This window comes from Ambystoma mexicanum, chromosome 8 (assembly GCF_040938575.1).
Source record: "Ambystoma mexicanum isolate Mex_15411 chromosome 8, UKY_AmexF1_1, whole genome shotgun sequence".
NCBI lineage: Eukaryota > Metazoa > Chordata > Amphibia > Caudata > Ambystomatidae > Ambystoma > Ambystoma mexicanum.
In genome coordinates this window covers 1084557254-1084578759 of record NC_090929.1, presented here as the reverse complement: position 1 = coordinate 1084578759, position 21506 = coordinate 1084557254, and the positions used below count along the sequence as shown (strand labels likewise).

General features: G+C 45.6%; 1 protein-coding gene across 1 annotated transcript in view; it reads right to left on the bottom strand.

The window, feature by feature from the left end:
- Positions 1–286: 286 nt before the first annotated feature.
- Positions 287–21506, bottom strand: part of ALDH4A1 (aldehyde dehydrogenase 4 family member A1) — a 442959-nt gene continuing 421739 nt past the window's right edge. Inside the window, exons 14-15 of the mRNA XM_069611079.1 lie at positions 18872–18990; positions 287–5229 (exon numbers count right to left, since the gene is read on the bottom strand). Of these exons, the coding sequence (XP_069467180.1) occupies positions 5117–5229; positions 18872–18990 (232 nt within the window). The 3' untranslated portion in view covers positions 287–5116. The remainder of the gene's footprint in view (positions 5230–18871; positions 18991–21506) is intronic.

Sequence of the window (21506 nt, the reverse complement as noted above, 5' to 3'; positions counted from 1 at the left end):
ATTCACGCACCTATCGATCTCTTTGCCTGGTTGGTGGCGCTCTGTACACGCGGACGCTTCCTTTGCACAAACTACCAACAGCAGGTTTTTTTCAGTTAGAGAATGGCAGAAACGGGAAGACAGGAGTGAGCATGGCAAGCTGGCAATATATTTTAAGAAGGATATGCTCCGTTCTAGCCCCTCCTTAGGGAGAATAGACACATCCCTCCATTAGAATGCCATCATCCTTAGTGCACGTTATGGCTCACGTCCAACACAGCTTAAATTAAACATTTGCATGACACCCTTTTGCTTCCGGAGAAATTTATTTTCGGTAGCTGTAACATTATTGACATTTTAACATTATAGTCATCAGAGCAGCAACAATGAGAATTTCCTTTGACCAACAGTGCAGTCATGCAGATCTGCAGGTGTCTGTAACATTTCCTAGCAGTAGTCCATTCACAATGGCTCTTCGTTTGACCTAACAACATAGAATTCTTTTGTAGACTGAAGTGCTTACAGATTTTGCAACTGTAGGAGAGAAGTGCTTTGGTGATGTACATCTATCTGCTTCTGTAACATCAGAACTCAAACCGCACATGGATGCAACCTAAACTTGAACAGTAACACACTCATGTGGTCTTCACAGCCTGCCTGTATTTGGGGACTATGAAGACCAAAAACTACGTCCGTAAATATGGGGATCAATGCAGTACTTAGCCAATGGGTGGCATTGCTCTGGCAGCCGGGTTACCTTTTGGCCAGAGGGCCTTTTCTGCTCTTTAACTTCAACCTTTACGGAAACCAGAGACAGGCTGATCTGCAGGGAAACCCGGGGGAAATTCTTGGTTCCTGGTGCCATGGAAAAGCTGCAGCATCTCAGGAAATGCCGGTTAGGATAGGGAAAAGACAGGTAAAACTTGCCTCTGAAGGTGGGAGGGCTGGGGAAGAGGCATCTGACATGTGCAGGGCCGGCTTTAGCTCTTGCCGTGCCCAGTGCGAGGCAAAAAAAATAAAAATAATGGGTGCCCTCTCCCATCATGGATGGGGGCAGCAGGAAGGGGCCTAGCAGCAGCGCGCTTAACTCCCTGCTCCCGTGCTGGAACAGGGAATTAATCCATTTAATTTGGCGCCGATTCTAAAGCAGCATAAGGCAACCTTTCAAAGGCTGCCCCATGCTGGTTTAGCATCAGCGCCCTATTGAAGTGATTAACTCCCTGCTTATGTGCTAGAGTGGGAAGATCATCACTTCAATAGGGAGCCAATGCTAAAGCAGCATGAGGGAGCCTTTCAAAGGCTGCCCCATGCTGGTTGAGCATCAGCCAGAGGCGTTGCTAGTGGTGGCTAAGGGGGCTATAGCCTCTGGTCTTTTGGTTGTAGCCCCGGATAGAATCTCAGGAGCTACAACCAAAAGGCTAGCTGGCCCCCAGTCTCGACAGTTCCAACATTAGCATAGCACTGGGTCTTTTCCAGACCTAGCAACACCCCTAGTCAGCGCCCTATTGAAGTGATTAACTCCTTGCTTATGTGCTAGAGTGGGAAGATAATCACTTCAACAGGGAGCTGATGCTGGTTTAGCATCAAAGTAAATATTCCCTGCTTTAGTGCTGGCGAGAGCGGGGCGCATTTCCTTTCAATAGGGCACCTTTACCCACCACGCCAGCTCGGGGTAGCCCTATGAAATACTTCCATGAGCTGACGTGGTGGGGGGCTAATGTGGCGCCCCGGTGACCTCCCAGGTTGCCCGGGCCTAAAGCCGGCCCTGGACATGTGACTACTTCTTCCCCCAGCTCTACCAAATCTCCAGAAGCACCTGGTTGTTGTTTAATCTCACAATGTCCCTGCAAGCCAGCGCGACGCTGGAGTAAGCTACAGTATTCCCAGTACAAAATATTCTCAGCACGTGCTAATACATTATAATATAGCCAATGTTGGCTCAATCTGTTTGAGTTCAATTTTTATCTTTCTGTGCAGCATGTGCAATAAGTTTAGTATTATTACTTCCCGGTGGTGGGCGAGTGTGTCAAGTTCAGGGAGGTCAAGTAGAGCTAAAACCACCCAATCTATCCTCGGACAAATATTCCTATTTTAATACCGGGCTTTACGCCACCATAGGCGCCTCTGCAAATTCACCCATTCTTTCAAAAGTGTTCGGCAGAGCTGCAGTTTTTTAAAATGTGCAGAAAGAAAATCATGGATTAAAAGCGTTTAAAAATAAATGATCTGTCCTTAAAGCAATAAATAAGGTTCCACCCACTGCTTCGCATGTGTATAAGTGCTTAGTGCTCCAGATTTCAGTAGTATCTGAGAGACAGGCGTTCACATGCTGTCCAACAGGACATTTAACTGTCTCAACCTCCTGAGACGAAAAGTAGTGCACGCTTAGGATTCACCGACCCTTCGTTGGGCCTAGTGCAGCAAGGCTTTTGAAGAGACCTGACCCTCTCAACAATCACCTGACGTTTGTTCCCAAAGGGGCGCTGCAGGCTAAACAACACACCGAGATCATTTCGCTCGTAGCTGGGACTGTTCCTTTGCGAATCCTCCACACTTTCAGGGAATTCTCAAAGTGCAGTACACCCAGTAAGTGCTGTGTGGCAAACATCCCAAGTGTGGTTATCAAATATATTTTTTATGAACACAAACATCTTTTGGAAACATGGGAGCATGGTTCTGGCTGCATTAGCACCCCAAAACTTACTGCAGAGGGAGCAACCACCAGAGAGCCAAATAAACAGTGCATCCAGCTTTCCGCTAGGCTAGGCGCTAGCTAGTACAGAACTAGATTGGTTTCCTGCCTTCTTTAAAAGGTGTTAACACAGCTTTTCCCAATAGGTGCGACTACCCTATGGTCAGCATATGTTCGATATAACTCAGATTTTGTTATATAATCGGACTGAATTGTTTATTTCACATGCAGGAACTCACAACAGCGGTCAGAGGGAGGAGGCTCTGGAAATGTTGTTAACTAGCACGGCTGCGAGAAGGAACATGTGCTGGAAAGGAAGCGGGCCCACCTGCCCCAGTAATAGTTATGTGGCAAAAAGGTAACACATCTGACACACCGTGAGAGAAAAGTCGCAAGGAAAAGCTCTGCAATGGGCCCGGTTTTGTAATGTGCCCCTTTGACCGGCAGTGTCATGCCAACTAAGCAACAATACCCCTAAAACCAGAACCCACTGGGAAAAATGGTCCTAGGAGAACTAGTTGGGTGCTTCCCACACAAGGTAAGTACATTAAAGGGTGACCAAGAGTGCCCTGCTCTGGTGAACCTCGCCACCTGGATACCCGCTGTATGAAAACTAAAAAACACAGCACTGATCATCAAAAGATAGTGGGGAGAAAAACCTGGAAGCTAAAATGACCTTCTACCCAGCCATCATCAGAGCAGCAAATCCTTTATGCTCTCTATGTTGGCATTTAATGTACACAGGGTTCATGGGCCATTTGCTAAGGAATCCTGTGTAGGGCCATTTTAAATATGCAGTTTAGAGGCTAAAGGTACTACACTGGCATAAGGTGAATACGTCCTATCGGTCTCTCGGCAGAGGCTACATTTGCCTTGTCTCCCCACCTTGGACTCAGCACCCTGGTACTTGCATGCACTGGGTGTGGAGCCTACATTTTAGTCCTATAAAAAGATACGTTATTTAAGCTTTCGTTTGAAGGCCAGGCCTCTGGAGCATTTAGTCACCGACACCACAGTGGGATGGGCAAGGAACCCAGTCACCGATGAGGTTCAGTGCTCAGACCAGCCTTACATCACTCTTCGATTGTGCGAGTGTAAAATACTGGTCCATAATTTACAAATTTGAGCTTAAAATCATGGAAATCCAATTAAAACATGAGCAAAGGGAATTATATATACAAAATAGCATGCAAGCAGAAATCCTTTCTACAAACAAAAGAAAGAGCTTCATGTGCCAGCGGGTGACACCCTCCTGCGCCATGGTTGGGTGCAAGTGACCAGACAATACCGACACCAGAGCTGAGTAAAGAATGAGAATGGGGAAGGTATGGGGCACCCGTAAAACAGTTTTAAAATCCTCCAAAATATAATTCTTGAAAGCCAAACAGAAACCTGCAAAGCAAGGGGTCACATTCTGACCATGCGAGATCAACTTTGCTGAAACGGCAAAAGTCTCCAAGTGTGGCAATGTTCTCATCCTATGAGTTGAATTGCCTCTATGGACAAAATATTCTTCATTTTGGGTAAAGAGACATTCAATGCCTTAGTGGGGGGAGGGTGCCATTAGTATTTTAAAATGTGCGGGTTACGGGTTCAACAAATTAACATTTCCTAAAACTATTCCACTCAATCCGGAAAATCATGTTTCTAAGACATGCATCTTGTGAATAGTATTCACACTACAACGCTCCCCAAAAATACCCCAAACAAGGGCAGATGTATGACCAGTGTGACATGTTATTTCAGGATGTGTAAGAGTGCTAACTACCTTAATCAGCCAGTGAAATGAGTGAGTTCAGGTAGTAGGCGCTCTTACTTTTCTGTGATAAAAATATTAAGTAGCGAGCACAGAGGTAGATAAAGTGTGGGAAAACTAGCCGGCCCGCATCCCACTGTAGGAAGGACGTGGGGCTTGGTTTCTGCGTTCAGAGCAGCAGCATCATTGTTGGATAGTCCAGAGACCTCTGTGAGAACTTTCAATCTGGCTTTACATGACACCTCTTTGTGTCCAAGCTAATTGGAAGAATGGCGTTTTAGCCACACGCCTGTAACATTGCGCCTTCTTCACTCCTTGTGATCGATCGCAAGCGTTGACATCCAGATCAGCAGGGTTTTAGGACTGTCGTTGGTACCTTCTAAAAGAAAGGAGCCCCGCCTGAAAACAGCTACTCCAAGCGGGGAACAGATTCTCGACAGGATGAAAAATGAACGATAAATCCTCTCTGAGGGTATCCCATACCCATAGGCCGCTTAACAGTTACATGGCCTTTGTTAAAAATATATTTCCTTTAAAATATTTATATTAATCTTTTCTGTTAAAAATCTTTAAAAGTTGCTGAGCCGTAGTCTGGCAGGAATCGCAGTGTAACAGTATCAGTTTGAAGCCATAGTATTCCTGGGAAGGGATGGCTGTGGACCACCATCCGCTGGGATGCCCTGGTGCAATCACTCCATGTAGGGGTACTTCCAGCTGCCCAGGGGCGCATGGGTTTCTTTAATGACTTGCGGGGAGCTCCAGCGAAGGACATAATGGGGGCCACCCGGCTTGTCGTTTGTTCCTGGAGAAAAAAGAAGAAACCAGAGTTATTGGAAAAAAGACGAAAGTGACATTGTTGAACATTAAAGCCCTTGAGTAAGACTGCATCGTAGGCACTGCTTTCTATTCTAACCTGGCGTAATGAGACTTCTCAATACTCGTAGGCACTGCTTTCTAGTCTAACCTGGGGTAATGAGACTGCCCCGGACCTGGACAAATCGTGCGGGACCTGCCTACCATTTCTATTGAAGATGGTGGAGTAGAAGGTGGTAGGCTTTGGTTAGGTCTAGCAAAAATGTGACCATCTACGGGGGAACGTATGGGATAGGGCGTTGGGGAAGCTGAGCCTGCCCCAACCTGGTCAAGCCATAATTTCAGGGGTATACATTAACCTGGGGACACAAAGTAATCTGGACACGAGAGATCATCTAGATAACAAGAAAGAAGTCGCACATTGAGCTTGAAACAGGCCTTTACCCTCATATTTACAAATGAGACAGACACACAAACTGACAGGGAAAGAACCCAGATATTGGGCGCACCTATTGGCACTCTCCTTACTGAAGGTGAACGTGAGTGGAAGAGGGGCTTTGCTTGTCCAGATTCCCTTCCCCCAACGCACTGGTAGAATACGATACCTGCCGCAGGTTGATCCACCTGCATTGGGAAACACGTCACAAGCCTCACCTTGTCGTACCCACACTAGTCTTCTTCCAAACACAAACTATTCTGCTGCCTCCAGGTGCCCTTCCTCCACAACGAATACCACACCCATCCTTATCCTGCTTGCGATAAAAAACTGCCACTGCTGATCTAAAGCTTGGGCTCAGGCAGCCAGGTGGGCAAAGCCGCCATCCTTCCTGTGCCACCGCTTGAAGGAAAAAGACGCGCAACCTGCACTGGCCACTGACAAAAGGACTTGTGGCACAAAGAGATGGCGCGGCAGGAATTTATCACCAGTTCAGCTTTGGTGGGCTACGTCAGCGGCCTGCCTCCTCCAACACTCACTTTCGTCCCTTTCCCACACTACATCCTCTGGACTGGAGGTTCTGGGCCAGGGGCCAGTTTCCCAAATTATTTTTGATAACATTAAAGGGAGGAGAGAGGATAGGTCAAACGCAAAAGATCTCCTTCAGACTAAGGTAATGCTGTGCGCCATGAGTTGATTGTAAAGCACTCAGTGCTCCCAGAAGCTAGGCACGCGTTCAATAAATACCGTAATTATAATGAGTTTGATACCTTGGTCGGGCCAACTTGGCTCTTCACTAATGCTATCCCCCCGCCCCACCCCCATTGTCGATACGTTGAGTACCATGAGTGGTTAATAATTTTCATAATTACAGTGCTTAGAAGCTGGAAGAATCCGCCATGAAGCACTACATACATTGGCAAATTATTACTAGCTGTACCCAGTGTATCATTGATCTAAACATCCAATCTTTCTCTCTTCCTCATTCCCTGTGCTCTCCTCTCTGGCCCCTTCCAGTATAGATTTTAGTCATAATCAGAACTTTACACTTACTGAGCAAAGCACATTATCAAAACTTATAAGTATACATTATGAAGATGGACAGTCTGGTATACTCCTATTGTTCTTTTCAAAATACCCCTCCACGAAAGGGGGAGGGGACAACATCAGTGAGGGTCCCAGTCTGTCATTTGCATGGTCCCAAAAAGGGCACTTTGGGACTGTAAGAATGACTGTTTATCTTTTGGATTTGACACACATGTCTGTGATAAAAAACGTTACATGCTTGATTCATTGAGCACATTGGGGTTGGTGCTCATTTCATATTTCACAACACCCCCAATACACACTGATTCGGATAGCCTCGGAATTTGCATGTGAGCATTCAAAGATTGGGCGTCCCTCCATTGGGGTCCAAGGGCCATCTGGTACTTTCAGGGTAAGGATGGCTGTGCACGTGCTCAGTTCCCAAAAGCATAAACATTCTAAGAGAATTATACATCACAGATTCTTATGAATGTATGGCATGTTACTGCTAATCAGGATTTGTATGTCGTTTAAGTTGGACAGTTGTATTTAAAGACAGTGAATTTCAATGCGTGTCTTACAATGGAGTGGGGGCTACCGAACAAGGCAGGGCTGATTTGTCTTTTTTTCACTCATATCTGAAGGAAACTAAAGGATCCAGACTTAAAGGTATACCAGCTGTACCCCAACTGAGGTTCCTGATCTTAGCTGCATGCCAGCCAGCTACTCCATGTCTTGACAACATAGATCATTACAAGTTGTGCAGTATTCTGGCAGTACATCCTCCAGAATACTGCCCAACGGAATTACTCTTGCCGCCAGTTGGTCTAGTGGTTTTTACGAGTGGTGGTGGCAGGGTTAAAGGAATGGTTCAACATTTTTTATTGTCCCTACGGGTCGGCCATGTGTTTTTAAGCCTAAGTCGCACGATTTTAAAAAAATTTCCTATGGACCTTACCCGAGTTTTCATTTATTAAACGCACGCGAAAACAGGCACCAGGGCGCTGCCATTTTGTGATAATCCTATCACTTGCCCCATCGCCCTGGCTGACCTGCTTTTGCGGCACTAAATCATATCCCCCGCCCCAGAGCCTGTCATCAGCAGACGCGTACCGCCCATTTCACAACGCCAAAGCATGTCTCGTGTCAACAATCGCTGCGCTTGAGCTAATGACGTGTCGCCATGGAAACGGCAGGAAGCCTCTTTACTCAATAAGTATAAACAGACCGTTTCACAACACACAGCAGCAGATTTTCGATTCCATTCCTCTCTCTGTGTTACTTTGAGTATTCTGTGACTCGTTTCTGTGCTCTGGTCAGCTACCTTTGCCGCTTGTAGCCCGTGTGAACACGGGCTTCATCGCTATAAATTATTTTAGTTTGTTTACCACACAATGGCTACAATAATGCCCTACTTGTACGAGCCCGAGTATACCAAGGAGGAACTACTGGAAAGGGAAACACGCGAAAACGATGGGGCTTCGGACGGCAGTTGGCAGGATGAATCAACGGATGAAGACACTGGACCTAGTCGCATGGACGGTGTTTCCACCTGGTGCACATGCAATCGGTGCGAGCTAATGCCAACCGAGGAGGAGAACCGCTGCTGCTGTGAAAACTCGGGATGCATGGCCTACATCTCGGAAGGCGAGACACGACCGCAATGCATCACCGAGCTGCCAGACTTCAGGGCAGCCTGCCTCACACGGCACGTGTTGAGGATAATGATGGTGCTTATGCACGAACTTCGCGCAACTGTTCGTCCTCGTAATCCGAGTAACGAGTAAGTATACTCTGCTTGTGATGCCACTCCTATTTCATGGTCTTCTACTATATCCAAAATTACATATACATATCATGTTAACGCATGAAAGTCGTTCAATAGTGTGCAGTCTCTAGATAGCATTTGTCCAAGCAGAATGCCATTAGTTACAAGAATTGTCATTGACAACAAACGTTTAATAAACTTATCTTGTTCATTTAAAAACAGTTTGTATCATTCTTTTTCACAGGTGGTAATGGCTGGTGGCCTATCGTTCCTTTACATGGTGGCTTCACGGGAGGCTTGGACACCGCGTTCGAAGAGTAATACCCGCCTGTGCCGTTCGTGCCATAAGAGAAACTTTCCCGAGTGACAGCGGTCCGTACAGGGGATTTTCCTTCGCTGTGCTGCAAGCTGACCTGTACAATGTGTAAAGTCTTGTATTTTTGTGCCATCAAAATAAGATACAAAATAAAACACCAGATATCTGTCAACAACGTTTGTTTCGATTTTTTAAATGAATGAAGTGTGTCTCCATTCAAGGATGGACGTCAGACATCTGTGCTCCGAATGGGTGAAGGTCAGGTCGCTGTGAAGCGGGGTGGGTACTATCTAAGCTAACATAATATATTCTCAATAATGCATGCACTAAATAACACTTGTTCAAAGTCTTTCAGTAGGTTATGTCTCTATAAAAGTCACACATATATCTATACTATCAATTAACACACTGGTTGAAGTGTGGGTCTGTGCTCACAAGAATCTCCGGTATGTGTCATTTGTTATTGATAGGCAACGATATACTGTGGTAGTGGTCTAATGTTAGTTGGGGATCTGCTAGGCGGGCATCATGGCGTGGTCAGTGGTCTGGCACATGAAGAGAATACCTTGCAGGGACACAGGGTCAGAATGGCAGTAAGTTTCCACTGGCGAGGGTGCGTGGGCAAGGACACGTTTGTGGAGATGAACAAGCTATGTGCTTAGTTCAGGCTGGTTCACATGCAGGACAGTGATCTCAGAGGACGATTGATGTGTTACATTTATTAACTGTTGTAAATACCTCTGGAGTTTTCCAGTCAGAGTGGGAACGAGGGTGGGGGCCATGTGCTCTGCGCGCTGTACTATCGCAGTGAGGCCTGGTCATCAAGACGGAGTCGAAAGGGGGTACAACAATGGATGCCCCGTGTCCTGCTCAGTGGTCCCATCTACGCGAATGTCAACCAAAGTTAACATCACATAAGGGCAAGGGGCGAACCCACTACTGGAGGCACTTGGTCCGAGTTTCTACTGAGAAGGAAAGGATGAGAGGGGCCTGATGGCCCCTCGCTCCCACACACTTGCCTGCACGCCCACCGGCCCATCCATCCACCCTCCCCTATCAAAGGCATTTCGCACCCGTGGATGAGCGCTGCCATGGTGTGCTGTCAGAGGCGATAACGGCCAAGGTGCCAAACACCATGTACACTTCAAAAGGTATCCCACGCCAAAGGGGCAATCGCTCACATGGCGTCCTCAGACCCCGTGTCTCCAGGCAGCCCTCCCCTGAGGCAGGCCGCCCCCCTGCAATCCACGTAAGTGTGTCTCCATTCAGCAGTCTTCCTGTGCCTTGTCTGAACGCCCACCGGCCCATCCATCCACCCCCCCTCCCCTCTCAAAGGCATTTCGCACCTGTGGATGAGCGCTGCCATGATGTGCTGTCAGGGGCGATAACGGCCAAGGTGCCAAACACCATGTACATTTCAAAAGGTATCCCACGCCAAAGGGGCAATCGCTCACATGGCCTCCTCAGACCCTGTGTCTCCAGGCAGGCCCCGCCTGATGCTGGCCGCCCCCCTGCAAACCACATAATATCACGACATACACATGTCATTCATTCACAAACACACCCCTGTTTCTAATACTTTAGAAACCACTTGATATGTCTCATGAGAACATCTTTGTGCTTTGCAAGTCAACTCCTGAACGTTCAACCTGAGAAGCACTGAGATCTATGCTAATCTGCTCATCGTCGTGCCATCTGTGACCGCTTCGAGCAAACTCGTCAGTGTGCTACCTGTGGCCATCTACCTGTTCTCATGCAACATACTGCTCAGCCTGCTGAATCCAACTGTTTGTTGGTCAAGGTAAGGCCATGTATCCTAGTCATATTTCGGTCATTTTTGAATTTCTATCTATTTGCGATTAGAGTACCCAATAGTGGTATGTTCATTTGGCTCATTGCTATTGACTTGAGTTTCAATTTTTATGCTATCGATAGATCTATTTATTTTCTTCTGTGTCAATTGTCATCGAATTGCATCCTTCGGGGGTCCAGTCTATAATGTAAGCATGTTTCCTTCTCGTGCAAGACAGAACATCCAAGGGACGAGTCACATGTTCAGAGTTTAGTCACATTATTTACAAATTTCTGCAACTTATGCAAACACTAAGCCGCACATGATGAACTGGTATAGTTCCGGCGAGTAAAACAAACTTTGCATTGAACATTGTATGGTTCATTTACTTTTGTATCACATTTTTATTCATCAAGATTGTTTAATAATGTCGATATTTACTTTTCTGAATTTTCAACAATGCCTGCCTGTTCGATTAGCGGTTGCCCTTCGAAGACCCATGCTAAATCTGAAGGCACTACAATGCATGTAATCCCGAAAACTGTTGATCGAATAAGAGAATGGGTCAGACATTGCGGATATCCACTGCATGGGCTTGAAAGTAGAGTCCAACAAGTCTTTGAGGACAAGAGGGGTGATCGATACCGCATCTGAAGCCGGCACTTTCCCTCGAACATGTACGCCACATCTTGGGTAACAAAGAAGAATAAACGGCGAACGACACGAAAATTGCTCGCAAACGCTATTCCTACTCTATTCGTCCACATTCCGCCACTGGTGAGTCAAGTGTCCGTTTTTAGCTTTAGGCCTTGCGGTAGTGTGTAGGGAGCCAAGTGGATTCATTGATATTTTAGGTGTTGTTTCCAATTTGTAATACTTTCGACTTTGATATGAGTGTATAGCTTTTTGAACAATGGCATTTATCAATATATTAACCCACAAACGAAATCTATAAATGGGCACAGGGAACTGTGATATATTGCGCATTTTCAATTCATTTCTCGAGTATTCTGTCTCCTCACATGGCAATTTTAAATATTGGCATTTCATTATCAAACAATAATTTACCTTTCCAACTGCTTGACTATCCCTTGAATCTGAAGCAAGAACATTCTACTTCCGTGACGTGCTCGCAGTTATCAACCACTTCTAGCGCATATCAGGTAATCTTACTTGGCTATTCCGCTACAGACTTGTTTTATGCATGTCAAGTAATAGTTTTTATGTATCGTGTGATTATTTTACCAATTGTTTGGTTAGTGCTTTCCAATTGATATACACCTTAGTTGTCGTCCCCTGGTGTTTGTTTTCAGTTATAATTAGTATTATCCATACTAATGCAAGTACTGTCTTTCAGGGAGATGCTGAAGCGTCCACCACATTGACAACAGCCCTAGATGTTCTTCAGCAGCACGAGGTATGGATACTGACAGCTCTATCGACCGTGATCATCAGGACTGGAACACTTGTCGTTTGTTCTACACCATGTTTCATTTGTGGTTAGCCACTGATATGTACCTGTGCGGTCGACCCCAAGTCTATGTTATGTTTTCAATATTGTAATCCTTACTAATACAAATACTATGTTTCAGGCAGTTGTTGAAGCGTCAACCCCCGCACTTGATGCGGAGCCTGACATTCAAGTAATTCCAGGGGAAGTGGAAGCGGGACCATGCGGATACGAATCGGCGCAACAGCTTTCGGAAGTGCGCACTACATTAACAACATCCCTAGATATTCTTCAGCAGCACGAGGTATAGATACTGACAGCTCGATCAAGCGTGATCATATAACGTGATTCCATTTGCTATACTTTCTTCCCTATTAACGCAAGTACTGTGTTTCAGGGAGACGATGGAGCTTCCACTACAATCACAACATCCCATTTAGATGATGCAGATGTAAAGAAATCGGAGAAATAAGTCGAATAAATCGGATCATATTTAAATATTCCTTGATTCTTTTAGACAAAGCATCATTTGTGGTTCTCTCTTTATATGTACCTGTGCCGTCGACCCCAAGTGTGTGTATGTTTACAATATTGAAAACCATACTAACGCAAGTACTGTGTTTCAGGGAGTTGCTGATGCATCCTCTCCAATACAATCATTCATGGCAGTCCATGCAGAGCCAGAGGTATGGATACTGACAGTTCCATTGAACTAGGTCATCAGAGTTCGAATACTTGTCGTTTGATTGTTCTACACAATGTTTAAATCGTGTTTAGCTATTGAGATGTACCTGTGTGTTCGTCCTCATGTGTGTTTTACGCTAACAATATTGTGATACATAGTAATGAAAGTACTGTGTTTCAGGGAGTCGATGGAGCCCAATCCGTACTGTCTATGCGGATACAGAAAATATAGTCGTTGCAGCGCAACAGTAAGGGAAGAGATGCGGAAACGAATCGGAGCTACAGCGTGCAGATGTTGAAGGTCGAGTCAAAAAAGTTGCAAAGAAAAGAAACAAAAATAAGGTTAGTTACAATCAGTTCATAACTTTAGAATTTTTTTTGTGCTGGGGACTATTTTATGTTTTTTTCCAGTCAATTGTACGATCCTTTATCTTGTGTTTAAACTGAACATGCCTTTTCCAATCTGTCCTCTCGTTACCCATGGGAGTACGAACTATACATACACAGACAGTGAAGCGAGTGAGATGTTGCTTGCCAGACCATTTACACTATGGAGGAACTATTCATTCAGACGCCGCGTGTTGAGACTAGAGATGCTCATGTCCAATGGCCAGAACATGAAATGAATGTGTCCGGAGAATCCAGTAAAGTTGTAAAGGACCATTGCTACAGTGCGACTGCAACACCACAAGAAGATGATACTGAATGTATTGAAGATAGCTCTGAAGTAGTCGCAGATCAATTCACACAATCTACACCCGCCAAAAAATTACCACCAAAAAAGCTGTCGACATTGTTGTGTTCTCCCATCAATGTTGAAGTAACAGATGTTGAAATGACAGAGAATGAACAAGCAGCAGCATTCATCGACGCATCAGAACCTGATATCAGCAATATTTCTTTCAATGCTGCTGATATGTCCTCAACGATGCAGTCCGAAACAAGTGTGATGCCGGATGACAGTCTAATGAAAGAGGCAAATACATACTATTCGACAGTTGTTTGATGGATATTATAAGTATGCTGAAATGTGGGTATTCCGTCAGAGGGAAAGTATGTCGGAAGCCATTGATTCATGTGACTCGTTAAAAACAAGGCAGTAACGTCACAATACATGCCGCCTGTAGATTAAATCATACGTTCTCATGGTCTGCACAACCGATGCTGGGGAAACTGCCAGCAGGCAATCTACTGTGTGCAGCTGCATCACTTTTTAGTGGCTCCAGTTTTAGAAAGTTAAAGTCTTTCTTTCAGTTTGTGGGACTCCATTTCATTTCTAAAACACAGTACTACAGATACCAACGTGATTATCTATTTCCGGCCATTAGTGATGCTTGGAAAATTGACCAATTGTCTCTAGCAAGTACATTCGAAGGCAAACGATTCAGGCTAGCCGGCGATGGACAGTGCGACAGCCCTGGATTTTCTGCCAAGTACTGCACCTACCACTTTCAGGACATGGATAGTAAGAAAATTGTGAGTTCGGTGGTCGTGCAGGTGTCCCAATGTAAATCCTCAGTGGCCATGGAGAAACTAGGATTTATAAAATCAGTGGAATATCTACAATCGAGGGGAATGCACATCGACCTCAAAGCCACGGACAGACACGTTTCAATTTCCAAGACAGCGAGAGAGCAGTTCCAACATATTAAACATCAATTTGATGTATGGCATCTTGCTAAATCAATCAATAAGAAAATCTCGGCTGCAGGGAAAAAAAAAGGTTTGGAAAGCAGTCTATCAGCAACCATCTTTGGTGGAGCTCCAAAACTTGTGAAGGGTCAGTGGAAATCCTACTTGAAAAATGGCGGTCACTGATGCACCACTGTACCCACGTTCACCGCTGGACAGAAAACCTACATTTCCACCAATGTGAACATGGCCTTTGTCCCCAGAGGAGGCACGGAAGAAGAAGTGGTTGGTTCAATCTTCACCCACACACAAAGCCATTGAGAAGATTTTTTTCGATAAAACTCTATCAAGAGATTTGAGGGGGCTGACAGAATTCTGTCACAAATGAGGTTTGGAAGTGTTCCACAATATGTGCCTAAAGTACAGGCCAAAGCGCTTGCATTTCAGCATGCAGGGCATGAAATATAGGACTCTAATTGCGGTCTTGGCCCATAACGAGGATGTGTGCTGTGAACAATCTAGAACTACAGGTAATGTAGGTATGCTTCGCTACACTACGGCCTTTGCAAAAAGAAGTAAGCAATGGGTGATCAAAGGAAATGGAGTTCGACTTTGTTAAAGGCCTTATTGTTGCTGTACTCGAGAAGCACAGATATGGAATTTTGAGCGTTTCTGTGCCGAGCACTGATGCATTGCCACCAAACATTGCCACTGTGCCATGTCCACCCAAAGAAGAACTCGTTGAGAAGTACAAATCCCAGTTTAAATCATTATAATCTGATTGTCTTTTTGTAAAAAAATGTTATTGTACAGTGTACATACAAAGTATGCAAACCCTAACCCCTACCTTCACCATCCTGGGTGGCGAGCAACCTGGGTGTCATCTTTGACTTCTCTCTCCATTCACCTCATATCGCTGACCTTGTCAATATGTGTATGTATATATTTTTGTTGATGTAACTAAGTTTCGCAATCTCATGTAAATGCTGCGCACTGTTAACCGAGGGGAGGCTTGCGTATTGCAAATAATAAAACAAACAATAAATCTCACTTTCAACTCAGTTCCTCAGGTACCTTATACTTTCCCTGACCTTCCCCAAAAAATCAATATCCCCATAGTTATGGTTCTGTAGGGCTGCAAAGCTCGCGGACAACGAGGACAAAATTGGGGGCCTTAGACCGCGCCAAGCGAGCCGTTGCAGATGGGAGAGAAGCCAGTTTGCATTTGCACATTGAGGCCCAGTACATAGATGGATTCGAAAATTCAAGTTCTCACAGATGGCTTTACTACGGGATGTTGCAAAGTAAGAATGTAGGCCCACAACTCGCACTGGCAGTATAAGGTTCTATTGTTTTTTGACCTTGAGAGACAGGGACCATGCCAAAAGGACTTCATTTGAAGGAGGTGGGCAATAACGTAAGAGACGATAAGGAAGAAAATTCGGAAACTAGACCGAGTTTCATGTTAGCTCAGTATACGAAAAATCGTTGTCACGAGCACAGTGGGATTTATGGACTGCATTACGCAGAGACACAATGGAAATTGCAAATATAATGTAAGTAACTCCTTAAACGGTATTATACCGGAATGAAGAATTAATGAATGGACGAATGAATGAATGAAGAGCAAGTAAAACGTTTGTGGGATCGTCTTTGTACCGGGCACATGAGCATGCAGGTCCACATTCCACACGCATGTAGACAAACAGTTGTTTCTCATTGTGTGTTAACCTCGATTTATTTCGTTAGTCTTCACATTGATTTTAGAGCCGAACATTCTCCATTGCACTATCCTTGCAAGCAAATAGTTTCTGATCGGCCGTAATAAATAAAATGAATAATAGTAATAAAGATCGGCTGGCGAGACTATTTATAAGTTTTATGTTTTCAAAACAGGTATATCCTACCCTACTGCTACTGCCACCAGTTTCAGACCCCGGCAGATGGTTTTTTCAACCGCCAGCTGCAGCTTCTCGTAAACAACTGCACCACTTTGACGATCTTATGGGACGATCGCCAAGGGCCCATATGCCCTTACGCAGTACTAGCGGCTAGAAGCAACATATCAACCTTTACGCTGGCCTAGTGCCTAGTTGATGGAACAGCATTGCGGTTCACCGTGCAACCAAAGTGCTTCTTTTAATGAAAACCAACACCCTGTGTACCATAAAGGAACAGCGAGTGACTCACGATAAAACGGAACAGCATTTGCGGATAGAGAGAAAAGAAAAAAAATCACATTCTGATTTAATATGCCAATTAATGAATATTCTATAAACATTTAATGTCAAATAAATGTACTTTACCAAATGTACCGTGTTTCTGTTTGATTTTAAAGTACAGTTTCATATTCCGAATAGTGGCGCGCTGTGTTGTGAGTTGATCTGTGTTGGCTTCCGGGTTCTGTGTGAAGTCGCGTAGAAGACGATTGGGCGCGTTTGCCTACGCAGCACAGTAACTACACGGAGAGAGGCGGGGAATATGAATGTTTTGATAATGTCAGGCTCAGGGGCGGGGGATATGATTTAGTGCGGCAAAAGCAGGTCAGCCAGGGAGATGGGGCAAGTGATAGGATTATCACAAAATGGCAGCGCCCTGGTGCCTGTTTTCGCGTGCGTTTAATGGACGAAAACTCGGGTAAGGTCCATAGGAAATTTTTCTAAAATCGTGCGACTTAGGCTTAAAAACACATGGCCGACCCGTAGGGACAATAACATTTTTTGACTGAACCATTCCTTTAATCCCGATTAATTTGGGAATTTCGGCAGAATTACCACAGTAGTAATTCTGCAGATTTTCAGCAGAAATTGGGAGGATTTACCTCCAACACAATGCTGGAGGTAAATCCCCCACTCGAGGACCAAACTCTTAGTACGGCAGAGAGAGAAGAGTGGCAGTCATTCCGTTACCGCCACTTTTTCTCACCCTTAACACCTGACTCCACTTAGGATACCGCTGACTGTGTTTGGACGTTTCTTCAAGTCTTACCCGTTTATGAATTAACGTGAAACAGCCCAAGAGCCAGTCACATAATAAGAGGCACATTGGAGGTTGAGGAGGGGCACTCGGAGAGGAAAAAGGGTGAAGAGAGGCAGGGACCTGAACACAGCAGGGGCCCAGGAGGACAGGGGCAAAGTGATGGGTGAGAGCAGTGTGCACAGTGTTGGCGGCGCGCAGCAACTGGAGGGAGGTGAGCCTGCGAGAGCTAGATGACACATCGAGGGTCTCTGCAGTACTGCATGGGGCCGGGGCAGAGAAAGCACAGCAGGGGTCACTATCTAGGTGGCGAACCATTCATCTGAGGACAGGAACTCTTTTGCAGGAGAGACAGTGGGATGAGGTGGTCCCAGAAGGCAACCCACTTTCGGTTATCTGTTCAAATGGCATCCAGGACTTTTCCAATTCAAATTCTTAAAGCGTGCAGAGGGGCAAGCTTCTTTTGAGATAGCTGCAATAGCTGCCTGAAAAACAGAGGACTCAAAGCAGACTTTGCTTATATATACGAATGTGGACAGTACTGTATTTCAGGCACTGGAAACAATCCAGTTGGGCCTCACTAAGAATTCAACGGTCTAGTAAAAAAGTGGCAGCAGTTCCGTTACCGCAATTGTTTGGGGGTGGTGACGCACTTACTGCTGTTTTTACTGCACAGCTGAATTGGGACTTTGCAGGAAAGTGGAGGATTTTCCGCTGCCCTTGCAGCATTCGTAAAACCAGTAAAGTTAAATCAAACGGATTTACAGCCGAATTACCGACTAACTTGTAACGGGGGAGAGTATGGTTTCACTGTGTGGAACCCGAAGTAAGATTATTTGGGCCTTGTGTAGAAGAAACAGTTATTTGTATAAAAACCCAGAGAGCACTTGCTTTGCCATCTGTAGTCTGGTACCTTCAGTGACGCAGCAGGTTTCCGCGCTGAACGCCGGTGTTTACCACCTCCCTAGGGATGCTGGTCTCCAAATGCTCTGGCGCTGTCCCTGTGTTTAGTATTGGTATTAAAGGTAGGGGAGGAGTGCTTCTACCAGGAAAACTTTACAGTAGGCGCCCCATAATGGGGGGCTTCACAATGATGGGGTAACAGTTGGAGTTATGCGATGATCAGTGGAGGCGATTGCACAAACAAGAGGGCCAATAGAAGCATGTACAGTAATAAAATAAAATAGACATATATATAGCCTTTAAAGAAATGAGAGTGTGGCGGTGGGCTATGCTGGGTAGCGGACAGGGAGGCCCTTCCAGACAGAGGCGTTTCTGCTTCTTAGCTATCATGGAGTGAAACTATTTTAGTTTTGAGGGAACTTAGGGGTGGCAGAGCGTTGCAATGGAAATATGCCAGGAAAAAAGCGCAGAAGGGATGGGATGAGAAGGGCCTTAGAGAGAAAGGGGCAGAGGGGTGGAACTGGAGACGGATTTAGGAGGATAGAGAGGGAGAGTCTGGTGGATTAAAAGACCAACAGGTGCAATTTGAATAGTGAACGGGTCGTCAATTATCGCCTCAAACGTACGATTCAGAAAATGAGATCTCACCTGAGGACCGGGCCCCCCCGAAAGGCTGCTGAGCCACAACTGCGCCTGTCGATTTATCATTGATGTAAAAATTTCCAGCTGCGTTTCTCAGGACCTGGGTGGCTTCCCTGACAACATCCCTGTGTAGGAAATAGTAAACAGAATTACTGAAAGAAAAGCATTCATGTAACGTCAAGATGTCATATATAGCACAGTGCTGCTTTTTTGGCGGCCTTGCACAACAGTATTATGTTTTTTTTTATAATGTGACATTTCTTCCGCCATACCATTGCCATATGCACAGTAACATCACACGTGGCAAGGATTCTATGATTTACATCATCTTTTCTTAATTCTTACCAAATTGCAGTAAGAACATAACAAAAACGACTATATCCACAACCCCCCTCCTAACATGTGAACCAATTTGGCCGGTTCTTGCCGGGCCCGAGATCAGCCCGGACCGGGTCTGCCTCAGCCCTGACAGGGACTCTACGTTTGCGGGCACACATCCTGACCAGCGACCTGAACAACTCTCCGTGGAGTATGGCTCCCTCTAGTGGACATCAGCGGAACCTCTGGCTGTTAGCACCATGAACTGCGGTGTGAACCAACCAGAGCCGATTCTGAGGTGCATGCAAAAACAGGGAAATGTTCATCCCTGAAGGATGGACACTTTTTTTAAAAGCACCATATTCGGACAAAGTGCTAATGTGCCGGTCTGGCATGAAAGCCACGACTTTAGCATGTGCCTGATTTACTCCTTGACAACAGCCTTAGCAACCATGAGAAATGCAGGGCTGGCACTGCGAGGGAATTGTGCTCTCAAAAGCACTGCTTCAGCACGTCAATGAGAGAAGTAAAACAGGATACCAGTGCGGTGCCGTTAAGTGCTGCAGCACACTTTTTCCTTTATAAAAATAGCATTTCCTAGACTGCAGCACCACTTTTCTAGTTTAATAAAAGCTTAAGGAAACTTTCTTAAAATAGAAAAGAGTCCGTCTTTTAGAAAATGCTTGCAGTGCCCCTGGTACAGATGCTTCTATCTAAACGCTAGATTTAAGCAGCTTTTGCTGCTACAAAACACATTTCCCCTCCATTATTTCCATCCACCTCAGAATGGTGGTGGTGCTGCAACCTGGAGGGGAGAATGTCGGTGTTGCATGCTATATTTGGCTTGGGAGGATAGCCCAGGGGCAACGCGCTCGTCTTGGAAACAAGATGATGCGGAGCAACACAGGTTCGATCCACGGATCCGCGCTTAGAAACCTCTGGGTATTAAGCGCGTTATGAATAACCAATTATTATTATTATTATATTTAACACAAGCTCAGAATCAGGCCCCAGCGTGAGCTCCAGGGACGGTGTGCATTGATACAGAGAGACGGTTCATACACTTTGCGCAACAGTTCGAGGCAGCTGTGTATTTAGCATGTATGAACAAAACGCTGCGATTTTCTACACGGGCAGCAACGCATGGTACATGCAAACTGCATCGATCGCATGCTAGCAGAGAAAGTCATTTCAGTTCAATAGCTCAGTGGGGATTGTTGGGTTTAAGTTCTTTGGGTTTTTGTGTATTCTGTTTCAAATCTATCTTAACAAGGCAGTGGTAGTCCTGTTAATGGACAACAATTCGATGGTCCGTTAGATAAACAATTTGGACAGGGATATGGCTGGCTCCCTCTCGGATATGGCCGAATGTTTTGGGGACTTTTGGTCTACAGTTTCACATCAATGTCTAGCTGTATTAACTTCCGGGATCTTTCAATCTGGAAGTCGACTGGTGCTTTCGCCAATGGCCTGGTTTGAACAACTGGTGGCTCCATCGGTCCTTGTTTCTCAGACTTCAAAGACGGGTCCCTTGCAGATATAACTTTTTGTGTCCTGCCTAAACACTCAGCTACCAGATTACTTCAGTTGGATGCCAGATCCTTTCGCCAGGGCGGTGTATGCCTTCTTCCAGCAGTGGAGGCTGGGGAGACATCATGTTTTTCACTTTTTTGCCATGATTTTTAATTTTGTTATTTTATTGAGCATTTATAAGGCGCTTATACATCAAGTAGATTGTGTTTCAAAGCGCCCAAAGGTCAGCAGGGAGGGAACATGGGAACGGAAGGCAAATACTAACAATGAGCCTTGTGAGCATTCAGAACGTGCGAGTGCAGAGAGAGAGAAGGGACGAGGGAAGGGGGTAAGTGCTAGGGTGTCCACAGAGGAAGTGCTAGGAGGTAAGTTGCAAGCAGCTGTTAAGTGGTCAACTTCCAATAATATGTGCAGGCATGCGAGACAGCACAGGCCAGTGGGCACCCAAAGGCAAGTGCTGGGCGTAGGCAGAGGCTGGAGGCAATCGGGGGTGTGGGGCGGGGGGGCAGGACCCAGAAGGATACATGAGGGCCCTAGTCACCAATCTCAGCGACTGTGGTGTTTAGCAAGGGAGTGAGAGGGGGAAGGAGGAGGTGAAAAGGAAGTCTTGAAGAGCTTCTGGAAATTGAGGCGATCTGGCTCAAGACGGAGAGGAAGGGGGAGGCTGTTCCAGAGGAGGGAGCCAGCTGAAGAAAGAGATCGGCCACCACTTCCCTGTTTTAAGAAGTGCTTGACACGTAGAGAGTTGGTGCCAGAGGAGCGTAAAGATCTGGGGGGAGAGTATTTGGTG